This window comes from Chenopodium album, chromosome 5 (assembly GCF_948465745.1).
Source record: "Chenopodium album chromosome 5, dcCheAlbu1.1, whole genome shotgun sequence".
Lineage (NCBI taxonomy): Eukaryota > Viridiplantae > Streptophyta > Magnoliopsida > Caryophyllales > Amaranthaceae > Chenopodium > Chenopodium album.
In genome coordinates, this window is record NC_137838.1 from 3,231,305 (window position 1) to 3,256,485 (window position 25,181).

The window sequence follows — 25,181 nt, forward strand, 5'->3', positions numbered from 1 at the left end:
ATTGAAAATCAAAGGGTCGGTTGGGGGTATGGTCGTCACACACACTCATTTGTATTATCTTCAATACTATCTTTGTGACCGAGTATATATGTAATTTTGCAATTTGTTCATAATGATTAAGTTGCTCTAAGTTATTATTGATACTGTGTACAAAATGAGAATAATTAAGATTGGGCCATATGTAGCTAATTAATCTTGTTGGTTGTATTATGTCAATACTCTATAATGATAGGTTAGGCGGCTTTTATTAGAGTCGGGTCAAGCTAGCTACGTCGGTTACATGGTTGGTTAGTACAAGGCCGGCATAAAGATGCATGCATGCATGGGTTTTATGCATGGGTGGGACAAGCAAGGTTGGGTCCAAGGTCAAGAAGGATTGGAACAAGTTTGAGCAACTCGTACAAGTAAAAAAGTGAATAACAAAGAGAAGTTTATGTTTGTGGAGTGAAGCATACGGCAATATACGTGCTTTAGGTGCATGCATGGCAATAACTGCCAATAGCAGCAACTCAACAAGACTGCTAGAAAACACTGAGAAAGTTGTTTGCTTGTTGTCCATCACTTTTCTTTTCTTTTTTTTTTTTTTGTTTTTTATTTTTTTATTTTTTTTTGCAAAATTTCTGCGCATTGTTTATGCATGTCTTCTCACCCCCCAAGTGGTCATTTGTAAGAAATCTAATTTATAATATCTCCGTTTCAAATTACTCGCAGCGAACTTTGGGGTATTATTTGTAAGATATAAAATATTCTAAAATTGCGAGTAATTTAGTCCGGAGGTAGTATTATATTTTAGTTGATCATGCAAAGTCATAATTAAAAGATATTGTAATCATATGTATGCATGTATACAAAAAGGAAAAAAAAAATTACATGTATAAGGTTACAAAAAATAACTTGTACTGTTGTACACGCTAACATTGATGGACCTTAATTAACAATGATAAAATTTATTTCAGTTTAAGAAAATAAAGAGTTTAGGATAATTTAGGAAGTTCAAAATTTAAACACCAAATTTCCAGGAGTTAGTAATAATAGATATGCATCACGAGTAAAGAAATTAAGCATCACACTTTTGTATCAAATTCTCTATTTCTTGCTTTTGCATATGTTTGATCATAGGAGCTCTTTAACGAACTCTTAGAAATTTGACTTGAATTAGTTTTAATAAGGTGATTGTAGTCTTGTTAATAATTCTCAAATGTTTAGTTTGATAAGTTGTTCATCCTACACTCCTGATAAATTTGACTATCAATATATGACCTTTAAATTTGACTATTAATTTTACGTACCTTTATATGACCTTTAATGTACATATTTGACTATCAATATCCTCTTCAACTTATATGTGAAAATTATAGAATTGATAAATTTTGATAACTTACATTGAGAGGAATCCATTAATCCAATAACATCACAATAAGTTTTTTCTTTCTTTTTTTTTTCTAAATCATAAAATGCACCTAATTTGAACTTGTAGATTATGAGGAAATATGTTAGGGCATGTTCTCATTGACTGAATTGAGTTGAACTGAACTGAAATGAATATTTTATAAAAGAAGGAAATTAGGAGATGAACTAAACTGATTAGAGCTGAACTAAACTCATTAGAGCTGAACTTAACTCATTAGAGCTGAACTGAACTGAACTGATTAGAGCTGAACTGAACTGATTAGAGCTGAACTAAACTGAACTGAACTGAAAATAATCATATCAGAACATACCCTTAGTTAACAACCCAAAATCATCCTTTATCTATCCTTAATGGCTAAATGACTAAATCTGAGATAACACTATTTTAAAAGCCCAACATATATACTTGATGGATCATACTTTTCCAAGAACAATTTGATGATTTATGGCTTTGTATAATTGTACGGTCAACCCAGCCCAAATCTTAAGCATCTACTATCAATGATTCTTCAACATTTTCTCTCTCCTCCCTCTTCTTCTTGTCCAATTTCACCCAAATGTCTAGTGCCCATCACCAAGTAATCCATGAAAATCAAATCAAAACTTTAATTGAACCACAAATTCTTCAAACTGCTTAAGAAATTATTACCCAGAATCTATGGCTACTTCTTCTGCACTTTGTACTGTTTCTTTTCATTGCTCATCATCTTTGAGTAGTAAAACAACTATGTTTTCTCTCCCTCCTTGTTCTTGTTCCTCTTCTACAAATTCATGCCTCAAAACCCTCAATTTTTCATCCTCTTCACGATTTTCTCAAATGGGTTTGTGCAATTTTACTCCCTGGAATGGTCTGAAACACTTGGGTATCTCAATTTCAGCAAAACCTCAAAAAATTGGTAATTTTTTCTCATCTGGGTTATTGAATTTCTGTTGTTTTATGCTGTTTTTGGATGTAAGTATGCTTGATTTTATATGAACTTGCTGAAATTGGAATTGGGTTTGAGTTGTAGGAAAGAGAGCTAAATGTAGAGGGAAGGTTGTTCATGCTTCATTGTTTGGTGTGGGAGCTCCTGAAGCTTTGGTAATTGGGGTTGTTGCTTTGTTGGTGTTTGGGCCTAAAGGACTTGCTGAGGTTAGTTACTTCTTTTTTAGCTGTTTTTCTTCCTTCAGTTTTCTGAATTTTTTGCAGTATATATGTTGCTTTTAATAGTAAATGGGATAATGGGTGTTAATTTGATTATGCTGATTGAATAGTAGTGTGGTTGTTGTTGTTGATTAAGTTGCTAGAGAAGTAGACGAGCTTTGATATATGATAGAGAATATCCATCCATAGAATATTCTCATCCTAAGTTTTGGATATATTTTGTATAAGATTATCTTTGATATCTATACATATCTTATAGTTACCTAATATGATTAGGTTTCTCATTGTAACCCTATAAATATTGATCAATGGAAATCACTCTAATCAAGGAGTTTATATTCTCTGACATGGTATCCCAGCTTAGGTTAGATCTTGGGATCATATACAAAAATTCTCACCCTGCCGGTGGGTTAGAAAATTAAACCCACCGGCGGGATATACAAAGTTTTTTATGCTTCCGCAAACACACATGTAGATTTTTTTTCTTTTCTCAAAGTTTTTTTTAGAATCTTTATGTAACCTTGCGCCTCCTACCAACAGTAGTGTTGAAGAATAAACCTCTCAATTGTCCCACATTGGTTGAAGAAGAGAGATTTAAACACTTTATAAGGCTAAGGGGCTACTCCTCCTATTGCCATATGGTTTTGGGATGGAACCTCCTTGGACTTGTGAAGTGGACTCTCTCTCTTGGTTTGCGGGTGCGGCCCAGACCCGCGTTTGACATGGTATCAGAGCCAGCGTGACACAAAGGTTACGGGTTCGAATCTCATCCACCCCTCCTTTAAAAGTGGAATTAATTCGCGCCGGGTATGAGAGGGCCTGTGTTGCATCCACATTTCAAGCCCAAAGGGCCTTTCATGTGAGGGGGAGTGATAGAGTATAAAACATATTCCTGGGCCTCAACCATCAGCTTAAGCTTTTGGTTGAGTTGGTCCTCTAACATGGTATCAGAGCCAAGCCCACGATATGGGACCTTAAATGGCTAAAGTTCACTGGGCCAAGAGTAGGTCCGTGTGAGGGGGAGTGAAGAAACACTCTAGCCCGAAAAATCACATGAGACAAAGTTAAAAGGGACCTTACATGTGAGGGGGAGTGTTGAAGAATAAACCTCTCAAGTGTCCCACATTGGTTGAAGAAGAGAGAGTTAAACACTTTATAAGGCTAAGGGGCTACTCCTCCTATTGCCATATGGTTTTGGGATGGAACCTCCTTGGACTTGTGAAGTAGACTCTCTCTCTTGGTTTGCGGGTGCGGCCCAGACCCGCGTTTGACAAGTAGCAATCGCGAAAGCCTCCTCCATCGTTGTTGGCAATCGCATACACTACCGCCTCCCCCTACTGGCAGTAACCACATCTGCCAACCTACTCCATGTACTACTCGCAATTCCCAAATGGGTGTTGAAGAGAAGTTTTGATGGATAATAGTCAGAACTCGGGTGAAATGGGTGAAATGAGGAGGTCTGATGAATATTTGATTGGGGATTGGAGAACAAAACTACAAATCGCAGGGTGTTGGAGAGACGTAATACGTTATATGAATACACGGTGGAAGATTTTGTTATGAATACTGAAATGAAATAGGGATAGTATTGTTTAAAGCTAGGCTACAATATGAAGTAGGCACTACTTAGATCTTATGGTGCTCTAGACATCTACGATTGGTTGTATATAACTCTTGGAGAATTGGAAGTAGATTTACAATTTTTAATTGCAACAACAACAGCACGAGGACTATAGGGACAATGGATGGCATTAACTTTTAATTCACATAAATACATCTTTATTTGGTGAATTCTTAATTATTCAGTGGCGGGTTTAAAATCCAGATAAACATCTGCAAAGTACTTAAGGCAATAATAATGGTTATAATAATTGCAGCGTGCCTTAGTGATGAATGTAATTGGTTGGCTCGGACTCCAAACCCATCAGCAAAAATTCCTAGAACCACTACTGTAGTTAATAATTTAGTCTGGCTTTGACAATTTTGACCTGATATGTGTGTGAGTGTTTCTATAGGGAATGCTTGTGAGAGCAAGATAGTTTGTGATTTATCATAGTGATAAAGAATTAAAGATGTTGTTACTACATAGTGGCCTTGTTTGGCAAGTGGCTGTTGGCTGTTGGCTGGTTCACTTGGCTTGTTTGACCAGCTGGTATGTTTGGCTGTTTATAATGGCTTTTGAAATTGGCTGTTAAAGCTGGCTGTTTATAAAAGTGTTTGGTAAATTAATTGTTGGTAGTTGGCTGTTTATTAGATAATTTGTGGGCCAACAAGCCAACAAGCCAACAAAAAAGCTACTCAAAGCAGCTTTTTCATTTTGGCTTAAAAGCCAGCTTTTTCATTGGCTAAAAAGCCAATTACCAAACACATTTTTTGGCTGTTTGACCCCTTAAAAAAGCCAAAAGCCAAAAGCTAACAAAAAAGCCACCAAAAAGCCATTTACCAAACATGGCCAGTACCTTCAGTTTCACTGTTACATGTTCCTGTGGCCTTCTCACTTTTCAGCATGGGTTTAGGTTCGCATGGCTTACTTTGGCAGTTTCTTCCTCAAATGATTCCCCCTCCCCCGTCCCCTCCTTCCCCAAACCGGCATTCCAATGGATTTTGACTTATGTAAGGAGTGTGTTAGTTCTTTTACCCTCCCAACTTGTAGTAATTGTGTTCCTTGTGATTCCTCATCAAACTTAATTACTCTCACTTATAGACTTCTGTGTAACGAAGAAATGGAATTGTAGATCCCTTGGCTAGAGCTGCAGTGTTAGGTCTCCTGTTGTAAATTGTAAATTAAGGTGGTTAAGCAGTGTTTACTTTGTATCGGTTGACAAAACACTCAAGTTGAGAAACTAGTTAAAGTTTGGACTGGATAATGGATATGCTTCTCCTTTGTGTTTATATCATCCACTAAAAAGGGTTAATAGGGTGAAAATCAATAGATAATGTTATTAAAAGAAAGATGTATGCATTTTGGGTTATCCTAAAATGGAATTACAGATGTATATGACAGGACAGAGAGGTTAGGTGAATGTAATGTAATACCTTAAGTTATTTTTTCATATACGTGGTTGAATTTACTGTCAAGTTATTTACATTTCGACATGCCTCCATTTGAATCTTGCTCTTATAGATTCTAACATTGTATTGTGATGGAATGCAGGTTGCTCGAAATCTGGGTAAAACCTTGCGTGCTTTTCAGCCTACCATTAGAGAGCTTCAGGTTCCTTTGAAATAATTATTTTAGAGGTTTTGACTCTATCTTCTGCTTGGTGATGTCGATTAATCTATTTTATCTCTATGTAGGATGTTTCTAGGGATTTCAAAAGCACCCTAGAGCGGGAAATTGGTCTTGATGATGATGAGCCAAGGAAAGTAAGACCCACATATGAATCAAACCCAGCAGATTTCACCCCAAATTCATCAATTTCCAGCACAGAGGAGTCTCAAACTGTGCCTTTCTCTGACCCAAGTTAGTATATTGGCTTGTTTTGTGGTAGCTTTAGCCTTAAGATTTTTTTTTTTTTTTTTTTTTTTTTTTTTATACAGTAACTGAAGCTAAAGCAGCAAGCATCCTGGTTCCTGAAGCTTTAAAAAGTTTTCATGCTACTGTTACCTCGGCCTTAAGCTAGCACATTGACCTCTTAATGTTTTTGACCAGTTAACCACCACAAAGAAATTAGCCAAACGTTTTTTCCCTTTAAGGTTGAACACTCATTTATCATCCTCTAAAAATGCTAAAGCTACTGGGCTCTTAGCTGTTGGTCTGACTTTTGATTCGTCGAACACAGGAAATACTTTAAATTCTTATTCTCGGATCATGAATAAAGCTGTTGTCAGAACTCAGAAGCCTTAATTGAGTAGATTTGATGCATCTTCCATCTTTGTAATAACTAAAGACAGGGTAGTTTACCTACATGGCTACCCATCTTTATACTGCTTAAACAGCCAAATTCTTGAAGGGCTCTTCATACTTCGTATGATGCTAGGAATGGGGTGTATTTATATTTGTTTTTCTCTTCTCTTCTCTCTCTCTCCCTCTCTCTTTAGCATTAGTCTTCTGTTGTAGTCATGATCAATAGTCGTGTTGCTTGAATAGAACTAGAAACCTTTCTCTATTTATGCTCTTTCAATTCCTGTAGCATGAATGCTGATTGACACAATGAGAAACTGTTGAAAGCTGCATCAAGAAAGATGGGCCATACTTTTGCAATCACCACCTCTTGAACAAATAAATATTTGTATCAGATAGACTTGATGTAATTGTTTTTTCATAAAAATAAGTGAAACTTCATCATTGTTTGACTCCCATGCTTTTCTTTTTCTGCAGATGGTTCTCTGTCTAACAAAGCATATTCTAGCGAGGATTACTTAAGGATTACAGAACAGCAGCTGAAAGCGCAGCAGGAAGCCATGTCCTCTCCATCAGAAAGCCAGGTTGAACCTGAGAGTCAGTCGCAAGGTTTATAATTCTCACTTTACTCCAAATCACTATTGTCTCCCGACCCCCCGATTGTAATATTATACTTCGTATAAAACTAAAAAGGATGCTGACAGATTGTTAATAAACAGCTTTACAGCAAGATGTCATGTCCTCTCCGCCAGAAACCCAGATTGGTCCTGTGAGTCAAGCTCAAGGTCTGTGCTTTCCAACTTGATCTCAGAGTAGTTGCAAACTTGCAATCATTCCTCCCTCCTTTACCCCATCAAAACAAAGAGTTTTAATAGGGAAAAACCACTGATGCTGTATTGATAACATATGCAGTTGTACAGCAGGAAGATGTGTCATCTCCACCAGAAAACACAATTGAACCTGACAGCCAACCTCAAGGTTTGTGCATTCAAATTTTACATTTTTCTTTCCCACCAACTACTTCCCTCCAAAAAATAAAATATTTATGCTGACGCTTAACTGATTGGATTTTAGTTGTTCAAGAAACTGCACCTGCTGCGCCTTCAGTTCAGAAATCTGAGATCGATTCATGAGCTATTCCTTGGGGTTGCTTGGATCCCACAATCTGCATGAATTTTTTTTCTTGCTGATCAGTGTATTTATTGATCTCAGCGGGGAACAATGAGGCAGTCTGAGCACCTAGATGTTTGGTTATTTTGTTCACTGGGAAGATTAATGTACGTGCTGCTGGATGCTGAGCCTTTTGACATTAGAGGAGTAGTTCATGAAATTTTGACCTTCTTGAGCTTTGTAAAACCGAAGATGTTCTCATTTTGTCGCATCAGTCAGTGTTAGATAGCGCACTTGTTATTGTATTGATGAAACATTCATCTTGTAAATGTTTGTTGTATGCTTTGTGCTGGAAGCTAGAAATGTAATGAAGAGAGGATAGCTGGTTAATAGGATTCTTTTTAATAGATTGTTTGAGGACTTGAGGTACAGAATGTGAAGGTTCAAAATCTATTTTAATGAACTAACACAAACTTATCATCTTAGCTTATGTTTTTCACTGCATACTAATATACAACTCCGCATTAAGTATTAATTCTTACTCCATTTGTTCATAACAAGATATTTGCTGTTCTCGCTAGCCTTGAGATCTGATCGTAAATTCGTAATGACTGAATTCAGAGGCTGTGACATCAGCACAATAATATACACAAAAGGGAGACTACATTATAGGACTTGAGTATGTGTAATATCAACATAGCATAGCCAACATTTGTGGTGCTCAAGGTCCACGGCTCTTTTAGAGGTGCCTTCTTGTGCTTCTTCCTTTCCCTTGAGCAACCTAGAGAAGTGAGTTAGGTTAGAGGCTAATAGGTTAATAGCCCTCATCGAACTGGTTGATAAACCTACCACCTCCGGCCCCTAAAGAAGACAAAGATACCAGAATTTTTAGAGCCTATACTAGAGTATGGCTAACCTACATCCATATCACCAATGCCCAAGTCCTTAATACCCACCTCCTCGGCACTTTTAACCCACGACTCGTATGTATTCCACTCACCTCAAGAAAGTTATGAATCTTTGACTATTATTTCATCATCACTTTAGCTTATTTGAACTTTTTACAAACAAGTTTTTTGAGCAATAGTAAGGACAAAACTTATCTCATACAATTTCTATTATACACTCGGGTGTAAAATTATACAGAAATAACGGGGTGCAACCTTTTACTTTTCTCTCATTATCCAATAAACAAATAAGCAATCCTAACCAAATTTGTAAAATTACAAGTTTGTTATAAATGTAAAATTAGGAAAGACTTAGAAATGAGGAGTTAGATCCCTAAAAAAAATGGCGGGAAGAGGGTAAAGGCCAAGTACGATCCCCAATATTTAATCCAATTTCAAAATTAGGGCAAAATTTCTTAAACCCTAGTACTACGCTAATCACATTTCCCCAAATTTCTGGGAAAAAAATGCTAAGAGGAAGAGAAAGCCTGAAAAGAATAATCGGAAAACGAAGGAGATTTCTCCCTAATCTCTCTCGCATCCTCTCTTTTTCTTCCTCATCATCGTCGAATTCTCTGAAAGTTGAAAATGATGAAAAGTTCATAATTAATGATTCTGCAATAACAAAGGCGGAATTGAAGAAAATCGACGATGATTTAGAAGCTGTAACTTCTGGTAATGAATTCGTTATTTGTCCAGTTTGTAGCATTCAGATTCGCGGCGACGATCGCTCTGTTAATTCACATCTTGGTTAGTCTAATTTGAGTTTCAATTTTTACTTAATTATCTCATTTTTTGTTGAACATTGAAGTTTATGATTTGTAATTTGGCTGAAAGTTTGGTTTATTTGATTATGGTATTGGTTAGAAAATGTTGTTTATAGGATTTTGTTGCAACTAATTGGTGTTGTCAGATTTGAATTTGATGGAATATAGTTACAAACTTATTACACTTGAGCTGTTGTTGAGTTGGTTGCTATGTTTACTAGTTTTAGTTGGCATTGGCAAAGATGCAACTTTTGTCGAGGTTGCCGAATTCATCTTGACAATTGATTAGTGTAAGGTCTTGGAGGGGTGGTTTCCTAAAAGGTTGAAAGATTACAAGCTTTTTCGCTTGTCTTTTCCTTCGAATTTGAATGCTAGTAGTGAAGATCAATGTATGGGCATGATAAAGAAGTCAAATGATAATATCTATAATACAAATACCCAATGTCACTGTGATTAAGAGGATGACATCCTTAATGAGCTCTACTTCTTGTATTAAATCCATCTTTGCATTTTGATCCTGCTGCTATTATCGCTAATACACGTGCAATCTTACTTATTATATTCAATGCTATTTTTTGTCTACGATAACCACTAAAGTCAATTATTATTCTGTCTGTTCTTCATTGAAGTAGTCAAATACATTCACACCATACACTGGTAAGGATAGAGTTGTGTCATTTGCTCTCCTAACATATATGTTGGTAGTATGGCTTTGTCATGACTAATGAGTTATTAGATACAGAGTATGGCTCAAATCATTTTTCTTTCTTTTTCACAAAAGTACCGTAATTCTTCTTAATAGATATGTAGTTTCTAGTACTTCATTTGGCTTCGACTTTTTTGTAATAGTGGGATTTGTCCTAACTTTTAATTGATCACTTCAGATATGTGTCTTGTCAGAGGCACAAAGCGGAAGCTGAGTCAAAGCACTCTTCTTCAGTTCAGCTTCTGCTCGAAACTCAAAGATAATAAGTGTGTGGATGAGGGGGTTCTTGCTGAAATTAATGTGATTCAAGACAGTGAACCCATGAAGAATGATATTCCCCAGTTGGCCAGCATTAGCAATGATAAAGCAACTTGTGCCATAAGTCAATGTGAAATCAGTGGACCTGATGATGGAACCTCATTGAAGTCATCGTTAGCTTTAGATTCTATTTCACAACAGGAAGATAGTTTAAACATTGTTGATGATAGTATAAATGACATGGTTGATACTTATTCTGTGGACCTTGAATCTGGAGCATCAAACTTTGATATGGAAGGAATTCTTAGTGAGCTATCTGGGATGGTTTTTAAGACATGCATTGTGGGTCGTAAGTATGTAGATGCAGCAGAAATTGTTTCTGGAGCTAGCATTTATTTTCTCAGAGACCCTACCAACATTAAAGATCCTAATGCTATCAAGGTTTATACCTACTATCTCAGTTTTCTTCTTTGTTAAGCTTGTTATGTTGCTAATTTTGGTATAGACTGTATGGTCCACTGGGGCCAGGTTGTTTCTCCAGATTCCGGCAGTGGAACAGTCCTAGGTTTTCTTCCTCGGGAATTAGCTCAGTATATGTCTCCTTTGATTGACAAGTATCAGATCAATTTCAAGGTAGTTTGTTACTAATCTATCAAATGTTTTTGTTCTTTATTTTCTTCTGTTTCTCAATTCTACCCTCCCCCTTTTCAGGGACACAAACAATCATCTTCTTTGCTTATACCATGAATTTAATATCTTGCTTGCTAAGTTGGCTTTTTTATTTTTCATTCATTTTGGCTATTGCTGTATAAACCGTTTTTCTTTTATATTTATATAATTTCCTCCCCACCCCCCCCCCCCCCCTCAAGTTTAGCATCCAACTTTTCAAAATGTATCTTCAATGAAGATTGCTCCCAAGTGCTGTTCTGGATTTCAATGGTCATGTTTTTGGCCTAGACAAAAATTGCATTCTTTCGCCCTGAACACCAATTTCTGTCACTAAATTTGCTCAAATTGAAAAAAACATCAATAATGCCGTGATTAATATGATCTTAAGAAGGAAGATAAGAATGGTGGAAATTTCGCAAACGGAGACATTTCTGGGTAGGGTTTTTTTTTTTTTTTTTTTTTTCCTCCTCCTCCTCCAAAGTTCTAAGCAAAAGATGGTGTTGGTCTTGTGCAAACACTGTTTAGAAGCTTGTTATGTACTAGAAATGCCTATGATAAACTCAAGTTTTTTTTAACTCCATTGTTGGCACTTGGCAGTATCTTTAAATTGTTCTTTGCCTCAATATGATAACTACTATGTTTGTCATATGTTATGCTGCAGGGAGCCATCACTTCAGTCCCGAAAAATTCCCTGGATATTGTGCCCATTGAGATGATGTGCCTAAATACACCATCTTGTAACGAAGTGGCAAAGGATGACATACCTATGTTGAATTCATCATGTATAAATATTTTTCGTCTGATGAAGTCTGGTGAGATATGTCCACAGAGCCCCATAAAGTACCAGCAGAATTTTAGGCTCATGATTGAAGAGGCTTTAAGGGGAAACCTTTGTCTTTTCGCAGATGCTGAGAAGTTATTCTTAGGTAGGTTATTCCCTTTTACACTCAGGTCAACCTCCATATTTAACAGCTATTTCATATTTGTATCACTTGATCGTTTTGAAATAATGGTTCATTGTTACCAGATTCTTTCAGCTCAATGTCAGATGACAGCCAAAGACTTTTTGTACGACTCTACACAAGAAAAGGTTCCATCCATGTCACCATCTTTTCAAATTTCATAGAATTCACAAAATGTAAACAAATAATTGCATTTGCATGTTTGTTGAAATTTTCCACCACATACATATAACCTTTGGATAGCATGGAAGTTGCCGTCAAATCCAGGTTTTACCATACGTTCATACATACATGTTGGAAAGCAGACTCCTAGTGAAACAAACTGATAGTGTCAATGTGTGCTTTGATGGAGATGTTTTGATACATCTTATTTTGATTGTATACATATTATTTTATCTTCTGTGGTTTCTGTTATGTTTATGTCTGTTGCATTGAAGATTGCCAGGGCCAAAAATATACTGAAAGCAGTTGAATATTGTGTTTTCAGTTGCATTGGTGTTTTTCTTGTATCATATTTTTGTAAAGTTCCCTCTACAGCGTTCTGGGGCTTACACACATAGGTTATTTTTCTTATCTTCAAATAATCAGATAATGATAAAACATACAAAGAATAAAAGGTGTTTTTTTTTTCTTTTTTCCGCATCACTCCCTTGGCTTACTTTTAATTCTTCAAAAGAATACTTAATTGACATTGGGAGATGCAGTTGTGATGCATGAATAAATGACATTCTGCAAAGTGCAAACTAGTTATTCCTATATGGATTTTTTAATATAATTTTTCTTTCAGGACCATGGTTTCGCATATCTAGTCTTACATATCCAGAAATATTGGATTACCAACAAGCAGTTAATGAGTTGTCAGGTAAATTTTCGTGTCAGCATGTGCTTGTGAGATGTGTATTTCTGGCTATCAAGATTGAATGGTGGATCTGTTGTATGATATTGTCCAACAGAAGCATCCTATGTTTGTTCTTTTGGCTATAAGAGTGAAGTTATTGACAATGTTCTGGAAGAACTTTTGCACATTCTTACAGTGACTGAGCTGTGTGAGATCTTGAAAATACTCAAAAAGGTACTCATTGTTTCCTTCTATTTATTAAATTTTTTTGAAAATATTTGCTTTGATGCCTGCTGATTTAATAGTTATTCTTCTTATCCTGGTTAATCCCATAGTTTTAGTAGATGATACTGATCATTAACATTCACATTGTCATAATCACAATTTTTTCTATATTCTATTCTGTCATTGCTTATGAAAAAGAATTACAAGAAGCTTAGCTTCCTTTTTTATCTGGATAAAATAAGGTGGGCTCTATTTTTGTCATTTCAATGCAAAATTATTCTAGGCCTGATGATAGTCCAGTGTTATTTTTGGCCTGCTATCTGCTATATTGTCTGATGAATTGTGTTATTATATTACTATCATGTAAATGCTTAGATGTGTGCTCCATAAATGTTCATTATGTTAATACTCTCCTCAAGTGTAGAGGCAAAGTATAGATGTTGGAGCATGATGGATGAATCTTTCCAAAGATTGGATGATTTCCTGATGAATGCTCCTAAAGTTATTTGACTTCTGATGACTACATAGTAAGAGATATGCTGTGTGGACAGATACGGGCCAAACATTCAAAGACTAGATCTAATAATTTTTGGTTGACCTAGATCTATTATTTTATCCTCTTGATGTGTTACAAGGGTAGTTTCTTAATATAGTATTTCTAGCATTTTGAGCTTCTATTCAAGAAAGAAAAAGGTGGCTACTTCATGTCATGATTTGAAAGACCCTTTCTACCCCTGTGAGCTGTAGTAATTGGCTGGTGAGTATTTGTATTATTAAGCTAGAATTTCCTAGAGCAAAGTCAATTTAATATTTGTTGTATTTTACACCCAAGAAAACGAAAGATAATTAATTAGTGATTGGTTGGTGTTCAGAGAGAACCTAACCATTGATTTATTATTTTTAATTTCAACATGAAGATGAAAATCCTGACAAGGAATACTTTGGTATTCAACTGAAGACTTAAGCTAGATATCTAGACCAAACCCTTAGCTGCTTCAGATCATGAGGATTTTACAGTATTTATGTAAATTGTGATGATACTGTCTCTTTTTCCGATTCTCCATTTTCCTCCTCTTCTTCCTCCTATGAAAGAAAATGTGATGCTTGCAGAATTAAAAGAAGGGATAAGATAAGGCATTGGGATAATTGGATTATGGTTTTTCAGTTTTTCTCATAGTTGGGCAATGTTATGTTTTGTGAGTTGTGATAGTTGTGCTTTCATTTGGGCTCAGGATTTCAAAGTTGGTTTGAGGAAGAAGGAACTCATTGAATCACTTCATTCTTCATATAAAGATGGACTCTGGTATGATGATGAATGTTCAACTTTGAAGGAATATATGTATTTATTTTACCTGTTATCTTTATGTGATGAGTCTTTTTATGGTACTTATGCAGTCCACTCCTCCCAAGTCTATTGATTGATAGAACTTCAACATGTGTTCGAATTTCGTCGTTTGCTGAATCTCTTCTGTGGCGTGTTCAGGTGATGGCTAAGACATGCAAATAGTAGGCTCCTTTTTCTTTCTTTCTTTTGGTATTATTCTTCTTATTCAATATTTCAGTTTTTATTTTTATTTTTATGCAGAGATTATTTTTCCTGGATGGAGAGCAGGATCTGTCTGCTTTCCTTCTAGTTGACTTGCGAATACTCAAGTATCCAGAGTACAAATGTACTATTTCCCATCCAGTATTCTTTGCCAGAAGTGATTTGCTTGCTTATGAAGAGGTTAACCTCTAGTCTATGCCAATAAATATTGTGTACACATTGTCTTTTCCAATCAGTGTTTTGTTAGTGTAGGCCATTGAAGTTGCACAAATCATGGACCAATCCCTTGACGAAGGCAACTCAAAATTGGTGTTACAATGTATAGAGATAGCTGAATCGCAATTGTCAAACTATATTAGAATTAAAGATCAATCATTGCCTTTGGAATCAGAGGCACCATTTCTTCAGTGCTTTTCTGCAGCTTGGGTCAATTCTAAAATAGTCTTGCTTGGTGTTTCCTTCCATGAACAAGAACGCAGGTATGTGTGCTTCAATTTTCAATTGTTTTCTATGATTTGGGCGTGTGTAATCATCAGATGAACATAATGTTAAATAAAAGGCAGTGCACAACTGCACACATCGTAGGTTATTTCGATGTGTAGGGTATATTTATTTAAATTGTGGAAGGGTGAAGAAGACTTCCATTCATGAACTTAAGATTCAGATATATGCAAGTCCTTTGGATTTTTTCTGCATGTTTGTACTTTCTTAATTTGCTGAGTAGAAATTAAGTGCTGCAATCAGCTCTTCTATGATATATCTGTATGACATATTGTCCAAGGTAGACAGTTGTATGCCAGTTGTGATGTTTTGTGATGCTTTTAGAAGGTGATATAGCTGAATTGAACTTTATTTATAGGTACCAAGACGCCATCAAATTATTGAAGCTGTTGCTCAACAGTTGTGCTTCTGATGGAAGAAGGGGATACTGGACGTTAAGATTGTCAGTTGATTTAGAACACATGGGCTGTATTGAAGAGAGTCTCTGTGTTGCAGAAGATGGGATACTGGACCCTTGGGTTCGTGCTGGCTCAAGAATGGCATTGCAGAGGCGGGTCATACGCTTGGGTAAGCCACCAAGGCGGTGGAAAGTCCCAGGCTATGCTGCTTCTGTCAAAAGAAAGATCACTGAGGTAGCTGTATAGAGATTTTAATAGTTGTTATTTTAAGAGCTTGAAATTAAAAGAATTTGAACTTGAAGCATGATCTATCTACATAGGTCCATATCCAAGGAAGACCACTGAATGGAAAAGTAGGAATGAAGAGCAGATTTTATGGCGAAGATGGTGAGCAATGTGGAGTAGAAGAGCTTGCTTTACAGTTCTATGTTGGAGAAGGTGGTGGCTGGCAGGGTGTCCATACAGAGAGTGGCATTTGGCTGACTATTTATGGTCTTCTTATGTGGGATGTAATTTTTTCAGATGTACCAAATACCTTCCGCACTAAATTTCAGGTATAACAAATTCATACTCTTGTTTTTAGTTGTAATTGAAAGGAGTAGAGCCAAATTGCGAGTTATGGGGCATAAGTTTGAGTTTTGGAATTACATCTTAATATTTATGAAAGCTGGAAATTTTAAATTTTTTCTTACAAAAATTGACCGCTTTACAACATTTTTGTTTTCCCTCGATCTGCCATGTTTTGAAAGTATTAAGGTGCTTGATTAAATAAGTTTTATTTGTTTGCAGAATGCACCTTTAGATATGGACAGTGACGATTTCTATGTTGCCAGAAAGAGTATTATTGAACTTCACTTGCAAAAGATTCATGAGGGTATGGCTGAGGCTATCCTCATAATGTCGTGGGAGTTGCATTTTGGAACTCTTTGCAGGGGTGTTAATTGGGAAAGGAATTCACTTTCCGAGCTTCGTGCAGCTGTTACATGCATCGGTGGGCCTTGCCTAGCAAATCTTTGCCGGCTTTTGGCTCAGGATTACCGTAGTTGGACTAGTGGAATGCCTGATCTACTGTTATGGCGCTTTCATGGAGAGTACAAGGGTGAAGCGAAACTTGTTGAAGTCAAAGGCCCTAGAGATCGACTCTCTGAACAACAGCGAGCATGGTTGCTTACATTGATGGATTGTGGTTTCACTGCAGAAGTCTGCAAAATAATCCCTCCTGCAGTGACATGAAGTTGCTTACACAGGCACTTGAAATTCAATGAATGTTCTATCTCAGAGCTCAATCATTCTGTTGCATTTTTGGTTGTGCTGAGACTAAGCGGATATTCGAAGTTTTACAGAAGTTGGCCTTCACAGAGAAGATCAAAGTGATGATTGTTGTGAACATCATTTCTGCACCAGCTTGGAGCAGGGGAAGGAAATGGAGCATACATCTTCTGTGACTTAAATTGTAATTTAGACCAGGGTGTAGGGTTTACCTTTTACTTATCTTTAAACCTTGCTATAGTTACCTAGTGGGTAATTTATTAATATGAGATTGAGTATATATAGCAAAATTTAATTTGTATAGCTGAGTTTGTTTGTAATCTGCACTAAGTTTATTTTATCCAAATTTCACAGTTTTTTTTTTTAATCTTTTTTGGACAATTGTAAGTTGTAACCAATTATTAGGCCTCTATTAATCTTGCAACTGTTACTAGTTAGGCCATTGATTTTTAGCTTAGTATTTGTTTTTGTTTAAACCATTAGCTTAGGGCTTGTTTGACATCATTTTTTGTTTTTAGTTTTCTGTTTTTTTTTTAAAACTAAAAACAGAAAACAAGAAAAAGGTGTTTCCACTTTTTTGTTGTCAGTTTTCAAAATTATCATGATTTTAATAAGTCTAAATAATTGTTGATTTATTATGTGACATATATAATATACTTTTTAAAAACAAAAAACCAAAAAACAGAAAACCATAGCGATGCCAAACGAACCCTAAATAGTATCTCATATTCAATATTTGAGAATTTCAATCTTTTGTTTGAGTAAAAATAATCTTATTCAAGTTTTAAATTATTCAAAAATTGACATCAATGTCATACATACATACCTAGGTGGATCTTAATTTTTTAGGCGGATGTTTTATTTCAAATTTTTTTTTAAAAAAAAGTACGACGACTTACAAAATCCTCCGACGAAGCTTTCGTTGTAGTGTCGGGATTTTTTTTACCACGTGGTAGTAAGTAGAGGGGTCGGGAATGATATTATACCATTATGTACTACAACTTACACTAAGAGCAATATCGTCTTTTCATATTAAAAACGGAGCGTTAGTATGTAAAATGGAAAGCAGCTCACTTCTCGTAGACTAGATCTTTATTTTCTTTTTTTTCCCCGTTTAGATGTATTTCACGTTTGCGCTGCCCGCTGCACTCCTCCCCCTTTCTCTCTCTCTCCTCCATTGAAGCATACTTCGAATTCTCCATTGAAGCGGCTTCCGAGCTTTCTCTCCTCCATTAAACCAGCTTCTCTTCTGAGGTAAGATTTTTTTTTTAATTATCGAATATCAATTTCGCAATCTTGTGTTAATCGTTAATTTAATTGGCAGTATTGTCAATTTAGGGTTCTTCTTAGGTGGATTATTGAACTATTGGTTATAAATACTTCAAGAATTAAACCTAATTATTGGAGCCTAGTTTGATAATCGAGTGAACTTTGCTTGCTAATGTGTTGCAGGCTTTGGTTTATACTGTATAACTCTTTAATGTCGGGACAAAACCATGAAAATGGACCTTTTCTTGATTAGGGATGGGCCTGAACAATTAGGGTTTTAATTTTCGTTGCATTCATAGTTAGTGTGATTAAGTGTGATTATGTATGAAGCAAGGGAAGAGAAATGGAGTTATGGTTTACTTTTTCTCTGGTGATTTTGGGAGAGGGGCACCAGGCGAGGCTGGGCAAGTGACAAGTTAAAATCTTTCGGGTTGTCGGTTTTTGTGAGGACACTCCTTCCTGTGGTGATTGATGACTAGCTGCAACTTTATTTTCTTTTGAGAATTTCCCTTAATTGTTTTTTTCTTGATTCTATATATTTTCTTATAAAAATTGATAGGAGCAAATCAAGACACCGAGTCAATAATCATTGTTAATTTTGGTAGTATTTGGTGATGGATTCACCTGAGAGGAGTCGAGGTTATGCTAAAAGGGAAACGGAGGATAGTGTGGATGGCAAGAGGGAGATAGGTGGTGATGAAGAAGAATGGGAGGGGAATGGAAAAAGGAGGCATAGGTTAAGCAGCAAGTCAAGAAGAGCTAGTAATGGAGAAGATGTTGATGGATGGGATAGTAGTGGGAGGAGGAAGAGCTCTGGAGATAGAAATGAGAGTAGGAGGATGTCAGGCGGATCCACCAGAGGGGATGTGGATGATGGTGATTATGATGCGAAAAAGGATTCAAGCTCCAAGCTGGTAAGAAAGAAGCAGGAGGTCAGTGCTTTGGAAAAATTGAGCAACTGGTATCAAGATGGGGATTTAGAAAACAGGCATGATGCGGGAGATAAGTCCGGAACTAGAAGCCATACTAGAAGTGATGATAATGAACGGAGTGTGTTAAGGAAAACAACTTCAAAATTCTCTGATCATGAAGGCTCTCATAGGAGTAGTAGAAGCAGGGATGAACGAGCTCGTGACGGGGAGGATGAAAAGGCACTGGAAAAAGATTCATATCATTCAGAAAGGAAAGAAAGCAGTCGAGAGAAGGGTCACGGTTTTACTGAAGAGGTAAAGAACAGGAGAAGATGGGATGACTCTGATGCATCCATGAAAGCTGAGGACAGTAGTTTCTTGGGTAAATCTGAGCCAAAAGGTGGGACAGTGTCTGAATCCAAGCATGAGTCCTCTCGTGAAAGGAGTGCGTCCACTAGACTTGATACAGGTGAAGGAAAAGAGAGAGTGTTGGAGTCAACCAGTGATAAGAGTAAATCCTACAGCAAGGAGGAAAGGAGGATTGATGCGGATAGGTCCAAGAGCAGACGATCAGATGTTGTAGAAGACGATAGCAAAACTAGTTCTTTAAGTCGTGAAGATAAAATTGGTAAGGAGAAAAATGATAGACATAAGGAGCTGAAATCTTCTGGTCGTGAAGCTATAGATAGCCGAGATAGGTCATCTAATCTGGAAGAGGATGTCAATCCCTGGATGAGGGACAAAATTGCAAGAGAAGTTGGGCATTCTCGGCGATCAGGAAGCCCTGAGAGAAGTGGTCGGCATCGCCATGAGTTGGAGAACTCTGAGGTGGAATACGAAAGAGGTAGCAGTTTAAAGCGCAAAGATGTAGAGAAGGATAATTTTAGAGGGGATGATAGAGCAAAAGCCAGAGATAATAGCTGGAGCGACAGGAATAGGGAAAGGGAAGGCTCCAGAGAAGGTTGGAAAAGAAGGCAGCAACCTGGCAATGACAGGGATATGGATTTAGTTCATGATCGTGACAGAGATCGTGACTTGCCCAGACGTGGTCGTGATAGGATGGATAACGATAGGAGTCTGGGTAGAGCTGGAAATAGAAAGGATGGGAGGAGCGAAGCTGTGAAGGCCTCTTCGAATTTTGGAATTTCAACTGAGAACTATGACGTTATAGAGATACAACCTAAGCCTCTTGACTATGGAAGAGACGATCCTGGATCTGGTTTTTCTAGGAGAACAGAAGCTGTTCCACTGCATGATCCAAAATCAAATATTCCTGATGAATGGGGACGTTCACAAGATGATCTACGGAGGGCTGATGCAGATGGGGCAACTGCTGATGATTCAAGTGTAAAGTATGTGGATGAAGCTGCATCTTCACAAGATCAAAATGCATGGAGGGATGATGTTGATGGTAGGCAAGGGAGACCAAGGGGCTCACAAGGTTCTTCATCTGCCCGACCTTCTGCTAGCCAAAATTCTGGTGGTGGTTCTCAGCCTCCTAATAGCAATCAAGAGCCGAGTAGCTTTGGCAGGATGATGCAGCAGGGTCCTAAAGGCAATAGGCCGGGTAGAGGAGGTAGAATCAGGCCGCCTGGAAGAGACAACCAGCAGGTCAACATTCCAGTGCCGTTGATGGGGTCTCCCTTTGGACATCTAGGTATGCCACCACCTGGTCCAATGCAGCCCATGAACCCTGGTTTATCCCCTGGTCAAGGTCCTCCAGTTCCCCCTGGCATGTTTGTTTCACCATTTTCTCCACCAGTTGTTTGGTCTGGTGGTCGGGGAGTTGATATGAGCATGTTACCTGTGTCCCCTGGTGTTTCCTCACTTCCTCCTGGGCCACCTGGACAGCGATATCCACCAAATATGGGAGCTCCTCCTAATCCTGGCATGTTTTTCAATCAACCAGGCCAAGGAAGAGGAGTGCCTCCTGGTGCATCTGGCCCAGGGTTTAATGCCATTGTGCCTGTTGGTCGTGTGAATTCAAACGATAAAAGCTCTGGTGGTTGGGTCCCCTCTAAAGGCGGTGGGCCTGCAGGTAAGGGGCCATCTAGAGGAGAGCAAAATGATTACTCGCAAAATTTTGTTGACACTGGATTGCGGCCCCAAAATTTCATTCGAGAACTGGAACTTACTAATGTTGAAGATTATCCAAAGCTTCGGGAGCTAATACAGAAGAAGGATGAAATTGTTTCAAAAGCATCTACTCCTCCCATGTATCATAAATGTGATCTTCGAGAGTTTGTTCTGTCTCCAGAGTTTTTTGGGACCAAGTTTGATGTTATTCTTGTGGACCCACCTTGGGAGGAATATGTTCATCGAGCACCTGGCGTGACAGACCACATGGAGTACTGGACATTTGAAGAGATAATGAATCTGAAAATTGAGGTAATTTTCCTTAGATGTTTATTTACATATCCCCTTCGTCCAATAATAGTTGTCACATTGTGTTTCCCCCACATTAGTTGCGATATATTAGTACTTCGAAACTGTTTCCAATAAAGATAGTTTCACCATTCCAAAACTCTCTCCACCATCCAGTCTAAAAGTAGAGGCATCGTGTGAAATTTCATCATGAATCAGTCTGCCCTTTGTTGGCGCATCAGGTTATGTACACATAGACATAGTGGTTTTTTAATCTGACAAGTATTTTGTATTGATAATATGGAACAAAATAAGTTAAATAAGTGGACAATAAAGTGGAGTTCATGATATTCTATTTAGATTAGATAACTAATGTTTTGCATACCCCAAAATTGTGTTTGATTAAATCTGTGTTGTGGATTGACACAAAAACATTGTTAATGGCTTGTTTGTATGTTGGCCCAAATCTGTAACACTTTATTGATGGCTTGCAGGCAATAGCAGACACACCATCTTTTATATTTCTTTGGGTGGGTGATGGTGTGGGCCTTGAGCAAGGGCGACAGTGTCTCAAGAAGGTAAGTAAGTAGAGCCATTCTTTTGGCTTTGAGGCCGTACAGAGACTACAGACATTAATGTTTACACTTATCATTTCTTTTTCCATTTGTATAATCAGTGGGGGTTTAGGAGGTGCGAAGACATATGTTGGGTAAAAACAAACAAAAACACAGCAACTCCAGCTTTGCGACATGATTCTCATACCTTATTCCAGCACACTAAGGTTAGTCATAATCTCATCTTGATAAGTTGATATCATTTTAACAGAATTGTTTGTGCCTGAAACTGTGCTATGAATCATGGTGAAGGAACACTGTCTAATGGGCATAAAGGGAACAGTTCGCCGCAGTACTGATGGGCATATAATCCATGCCAATATAGACACTGATGTGATTATCGCGGAGGAACCTCCTTATGGTATGCTGGTTTTTTCCCCATTCTTTTTGGTATCACCTATGACCTTATAAAATTTTATTTTAGTTTGCTTAACTTACGGGCTTTGATTTTAAGAAGCTATCTGCATCTACATGTTTAACTTTATTAATGTAATCTATTGAAGCAGATGCGGAATAATTATAATGTTTCTTTTCCCGGATATTAATAGTTGTGAGGAGACTCTTTCTGAAAGGGTTTTGGTTTTTGCTTGTGTTGACAACAGAATTTTGTTTAAATTGTTTTTACGTGCACCAATGCTCGATTGAGAGTTACTTTTATGTATCTTTTTATTTAAGTTATTGACAAGGACTTAACAAGGGTCTGGTCATCAATATTTATGTAGGTTCCACAGCTAAGCCCGATGAAATGTATCGGATTATTGAGCATTTTGCACTTGGTCGTAGAAGGATTGAGCTCTTTGGTGAAGATCACAATATCCGATCAGGATGGCTGACAGTTGGAAAGGAACTATCTTCGTCAAACTTTAATACCGAGGTCAAGTGCTTGAACTTTAAAACGCAATTGAATTCTGAATATATAGATGCATACACACACACACACACACACACAGAGAAAACTAGGATGGCTGACAGTTGGAAAGGAACTATCTTCGTCAAACTTTAATACCGAGGTCAAGTGCTTGAACTTTAAAACGCAATTGAATTCTGAATATATAGATGCATACACACACACACACACACACACAGAAAACTAGGTGCTTTCCCCATTCCATTCCCCAATCCAATTTAAAAGAAAAGAGATGTGGAGCAAGGATTTCCAGGGTCAATAGTATCATCTAATTTAGCAAGGAATGAAAAATTCTGCTATTGATGCAGTAATGATAGGAAACTATCTCCTAATGTTCCCTATTTTTTTACCAATATAAAATACAAAAATAATAGGAAGCTATTGAATTCTTATTCCCAAGCTATTGATTTCTAGGCTTTACCATAGGTTGACATTAGTTTTATGAAACATGGATGGGACTTCTAAAATTTGCACATACATTTGATCTGTATCTTGATGTACATTAGGAAGATTTAAAGCCCCTCCTTCTTTACAGAAAAGATGATGGTTGGATCAGGAATTATACAGGTTATTTCTTTTTATGTAGCTGTCATTTTCTTCTTCTTTCCGAGTAAAATGGTTGTGAGTTTGTGACATTAATGGGTCAACTGTAGGTTAGGGCATTGGTGAATAAATTCAGATCTTTGTGTGGTGATTGGTTTTAAAGAATGTATCAAATGTCTGGGGTATGCCTTAAGGTTGCATTAGGATTTTTTTAGTATTTTTGTGCCAGTTGAAGGTAGAAACTCAAGTATTCTTGTGACCTGAGAGTCTAGTAAGTAGTAACATAGTTTTAACATTATTATTAGATGTGTTTGGTTATTTTGGCAGAAACAAACAGTTGAAGGCTAGTTTCTCACTTCATGAGAGAACAAATTTTATTCTTGGGTTTTATTCTCCAGTTCTGTCCACACAGTGAATTTTCTTGTATTTTTCTTTGGTTAAAATTTCATTAGTATCACTAGTATTCTTGAAATCGGAATTGGACACTTTTTTCTGGGATAATGGGTGGACAGGGTGGTAGTTGTGCAATTCTGATGAGAGGGGATTGTGTTGTCTCTGCTAATACCTTCCTAGTGCTAAGAGGTACCAGTAGTAGGCAACTTGTAGGTCCCAACTGAGTCACTTTCTATGAAATGCCCCTTGAATTAAGAGGTATTCTGTCTCAGTAGACTGCTTGCCAGGTCCTAACCTTCCACTCCTTTTGCGTTGCTTGTCTCTAAAAGTAGATAAGATTTCTTTATATTATATGTACGGAGTATAAAAAAGGCAAGGATTTCTGTTTCCCAACCTAAGGGACTTGAGGAGAAGAGTAGCCAGCCATCATATTTTGGTCTCTGATTATGGAAGTTTATCAAACTAGGTCTTTGTTCTCTGTCCAGGCAAAGTACTGAGTTAGTTCATGGGTTCTTTTGCAGGCATATACGAGGACCTTTTCGGACAAGGAAGGGAAGGTCTGGCAGGGTGGGGGAGGAAGGAACCCACCACCAGATGCACCTCATCTTGTCCAGACAACACCTGAAATAGAGGCTCTTAGACCCAAGTCACCTATGAAGAATCAGCAGCAAATGCAGCAACAGCAGTCTAACTCCATTTCTCTTACAACAGCAAATTCCAGCGGCAGAAGAGCCGCAGGAAATTCTCCCCAAAATCCGGCAGCTTTTAGCCTTAATCAGGAAGCTTCTAGTTCAAACCATCCTCCACCCTGGAATCCCCCAATGGAGGGCTTCAAAGGTCCCAACGAGAATGCTTTTGACGTGTATGGTTATAACATGCATCCGATGCCGCCAAATGGGGAGTTTCTTGATTTTGAAGCTCAGAGGATGATGAATATGATGTAACGAGATCCTTGTCAACTCTTTGAGAGTAATCAACAGCCAAGTGCCTTTTTTTCCATATCACAATAGGCTGTGAAAGCAAATGCTGGTTTGGGAAGAAAGGTATGAAGTAGATCACGATATATGTGAGTAGACATGTCTCTCAGAGGGAATGTATCATTAGTCTTAGCAATTGTTATTTGGTGATCTTGGAAGCAGGGGCACATTGCTGCCTTCATAATAAGAGATTCATGCATGTTTACATGCATAAGTAAAGCATGGTGAAAGTGAACAGAAGAGGAATATGAAGAAGCTGCTAAAGACGGTATCTTCGAAGACATTGTAGTATGAAGCTGCACAGTTCACTGTACACTGTTCACCGGATTCTTATTGCAACTCGAATGGAACACAGGGTATGGAGGTGGGACAACTACGCCGAGTATCAGAACCAAGAGAGAACTGTGTTCTAAAGCGCTCTTGAGTATTTTCTCAAGTCAAATTCCATGTGAAACTCTTGGTAATTCATTTAATAGATGAGCAAATTTAAGAATATGCAATTTTGGCTCGGTTGTGTTGTAATATGTTCAAACAATTTTGCCTTTAATTTCTCTCATAAATTCATAATTCTTCTCTCTGCCAAGATAATTGGATGGTACTCAGCTACTA

The 25,181-nt window shown here is 37.4% G+C and overlaps 3 protein-coding genes across 3 annotated transcripts; all 3 read left to right on the top strand.

Moving 5' to 3' along the window:
* Nucleotides 1-1,932: 1,932 nt before the first annotated feature.
* Nucleotides 1,933-7,915, top strand: LOC145630075 (sec-independent protein translocase protein TATB, chloroplastic-like). Its single transcript, XM_081682317.1, has 8 exons — nt 1,933-2,306; nt 2,421-2,542; nt 5,709-5,768; nt 5,852-6,017; nt 6,876-7,007; nt 7,118-7,183; nt 7,311-7,376; nt 7,473-7,915. Exons 1-8 carry the CDS (start codon nt 2,069-2,071, stop codon nt 7,529-7,531), a joined length of 909 nt encoding a protein of 302 aa, XP_081538443.1. The 5' UTR covers nt 1,933-2,068; the 3' UTR covers nt 7,532-7,915.
* A 978-nt stretch (nt 7,916-8,893) lies between these two features.
* On the top strand, nt 8,894-16,956 carry LOC145630076 (fanconi-associated nuclease 1 homolog). The gene is made up of 14 exons (XM_081682318.1): nt 8,894-9,205; nt 10,107-10,627; nt 10,715-10,819; nt 11,517-11,781; nt 11,883-11,945; nt 12,605-12,679; nt 12,771-12,889; nt 14,113-14,183; nt 14,276-14,363; nt 14,466-14,606; nt 14,679-14,905; nt 15,286-15,559; nt 15,646-15,879; nt 16,115-16,956. The coding sequence occupies exons 1-14, from the start codon at nt 8,923-8,925 to the stop codon at nt 16,556-16,558; spliced, it is 2,910 nt and encodes a 969-aa protein (XP_081538444.1). The 5' UTR covers nt 8,894-8,922; the 3' UTR covers nt 16,559-16,956.
* A 756-nt stretch (nt 16,957-17,712) lies between these two features.
* Nucleotides 17,713-25,119, top strand: LOC145631530 (N6-adenosine-methyltransferase non-catalytic subunit MTB-like). The gene is made up of 7 exons (XM_081683635.1): nt 17,713-17,848; nt 18,423-21,162; nt 21,633-21,716; nt 21,815-21,919; nt 22,005-22,113; nt 22,475-22,626; nt 24,117-25,119. The coding sequence occupies exons 2-7, from the start codon at nt 18,478-18,480 to the stop codon at nt 24,537-24,539; spliced, it is 3,558 nt and encodes a 1,185-aa protein (XP_081539761.1). The 5' UTR covers nt 17,713-17,848; nt 18,423-18,477; the 3' UTR covers nt 24,540-25,119.
* Nucleotides 25,120-25,181: the final 62 nt, after the last annotated feature.